General features: G+C 52.8%; 1 protein-coding gene across 1 annotated transcript; it reads right to left on the reverse strand.

Annotated features, from left to right (window-relative positions):
• Positions 1-779: 779 nt before the first annotated feature.
• Positions 780-1,766, reverse strand: LOC103581380 (olfactory receptor 1N1-like). The gene has a single exon (XM_008563228.1). It carries the CDS (start codon positions 1,764-1,766, stop codon positions 780-782), a length of 987 nt encoding a protein of 328 aa, XP_008561450.1.
• Between the last annotated feature and the right edge of the window lie 238 nt (positions 1,767-2,004).

The raw sequence follows: 2,004 nt of genomic DNA on the forward strand, positions 1-2,004 counted from the left end.
CCTCCTCTTCCTTTCTAAGATAATCCCTATCTTATTGAAGGTGGTGATTTGCCTAAGCCCAGCAAACAAATAAATAAACAACAGCTGGCTGGTTGCTAAGTTGGTTAGAGTGTGGTGCTGATAACATCAAGGTCCAGGGTTCTATCCCTGTACCCACCAGCTGCCAAAAACAAACAGCAGCAAAAATAACAAGCCCCTTTCCAGCCTGCTTTGCAGGTGGATGGCCACTGAGACGTGAGTGGGGGTTCTGCGGATGCCCTTGAAAGTAAAAGACCCCCTTTGCCCTTCCTCTCCTCATCCTCCCACCTGGAGCAGGACACATGGTTGGAGCCCCAGCAGCCATCATGGAAACAGAGGGATGAAAGCCTCGCTCTGTGAGGGCAGAAGAGAGATCCGGCAGGAGCCTCCTTTTTAGCTTTGGACTTCCCACTCTGGGCTCGCCATTATGAAAAACAAAAATAAAACCCTACCTTGTTTGGGCCGGCCCGGTGGTGCACTGCTACAGTGTGCCGCTTGGGAGTGCTGCGGCGCTCCCGCCGAGGGTTCGGATCCCACATACAGACCGGCCGCTCACTGGCTGAGCGAGGCGCGGGTGCAACACCGAGGGTTGCGATCCCGTTGCCGGTCCCCGGTACAGGCGCGACACTGAGGGTTGTGATCCGTTGCCGGTCTCGAAAAAAGACAAAAAGGAAAAAAAATAAAACCCTGCCTTGTTTAATCCAATGGAACTGGGACTTTCCGTTTATCTGTGGTGATGTCCAGAGCCATGTTCCATCACCTTATATCTTGGACCTCCTCAGAGACCAGCCCAGCAGTCGGCAGCACTGAGAGGGTTTTGTGCCCCTACGGAAGAGTCTCCTCACGGCCTCCTTCATGTCCTTGTTCCTCAGGCTGTAGATGAAGGGGTTTAGCATGGGGGTCAGCACAGTGTACATGATGGTTGCTATGGTGTCCTGGGCTGAGAAGGAGTCTGGGGGGCGTATATAGATCGCCAGAACGGTGCCATAGAACAGGATGACTACGGACAGGTGGGAGCTACATGTGGAAAATGCCTTGCGCCTTCCCCCAGCAGATGGGATCCGGAGGACAGTGGCAGCAATGCAGATGTAGGAGACCATGATGAGAACGCAGGGGGCCACAAACAGGACCACGCCCCCCAGGAACAGGCGCTGATTGACACGTGTGTCCGAGCAGGCGATCTTTAGGAGCAGGTAGGCTTCGCAGTAAAAGTGTGAGATCTCCTGGGTGGAAGAGCAGAAGGTTAGTCTGCTCATGAGGAGCGTGTGCACCAGGGAGATGAGACCAGAGCCCACCCAAACGAGGGCGGCCATCTCCCCGCAGAGCCGGGGGGTGAAAATGGAGCAATACTGAAGGGGGTAACAGATGGCAGCATAGCGGTCCAGTGCCATGACAGCCAGAAGAAAGGTGTCCAGGTGGGCAAAAGAGATGAAGAAGTACATCTGAGTCAGGCAGTGGGTGTAAGGGATAGTCCATGTCCCTGCCACATGGCTGACCAGGAGCCTGGGGATCAGGTTGGTGGTGAAGCAGAGATCAACAAAGGAGAGATTGGTGAGGAAGAAGTACATGGGGGTGTGCAGGTGTGGGGCGGAGCCAATGACCAGGATGATGAGTGTGTTCCCAGCCAGAGTGACCAGGTACATACACAGGAAGAGCCAGAAGAGCGCCTGCCTCTGCCCCGGGTCGCTGGTGATGCCAAGCAGCAGGAACTCACTGACTCCGGTGTCGTTCTCTTTCCCCCTGGACATCCCACTGCGGCTTAGGGAGGTAACAGGCTGAACACAGGAAGCGAAGATTAAATTCAAGCAGAATTAAATTTTAAGGGGAAGATAAAATTCAAGCAGAATTGCTGTATGTTCAGAATCAGATCAAAGTTCATTCATAATGAGATAAATGAACGGAGCTTTCTATATATAATAATTCCCACTTCTTATTGAATGCTTACTGTGTGTCCTCTGCTAAAGACTTCACATGCCCTATTTAATC

The sequence above is a fragment of the Galeopterus variegatus genome, unplaced genomic scaffold, assembly GCF_000696425.1.
Source record: "Galeopterus variegatus unplaced genomic scaffold, G_variegatus-3.0.2 Scaffold12932, whole genome shotgun sequence".
Lineage (NCBI taxonomy): Eukaryota > Metazoa > Chordata > Mammalia > Dermoptera > Cynocephalidae > Galeopterus > Galeopterus variegatus.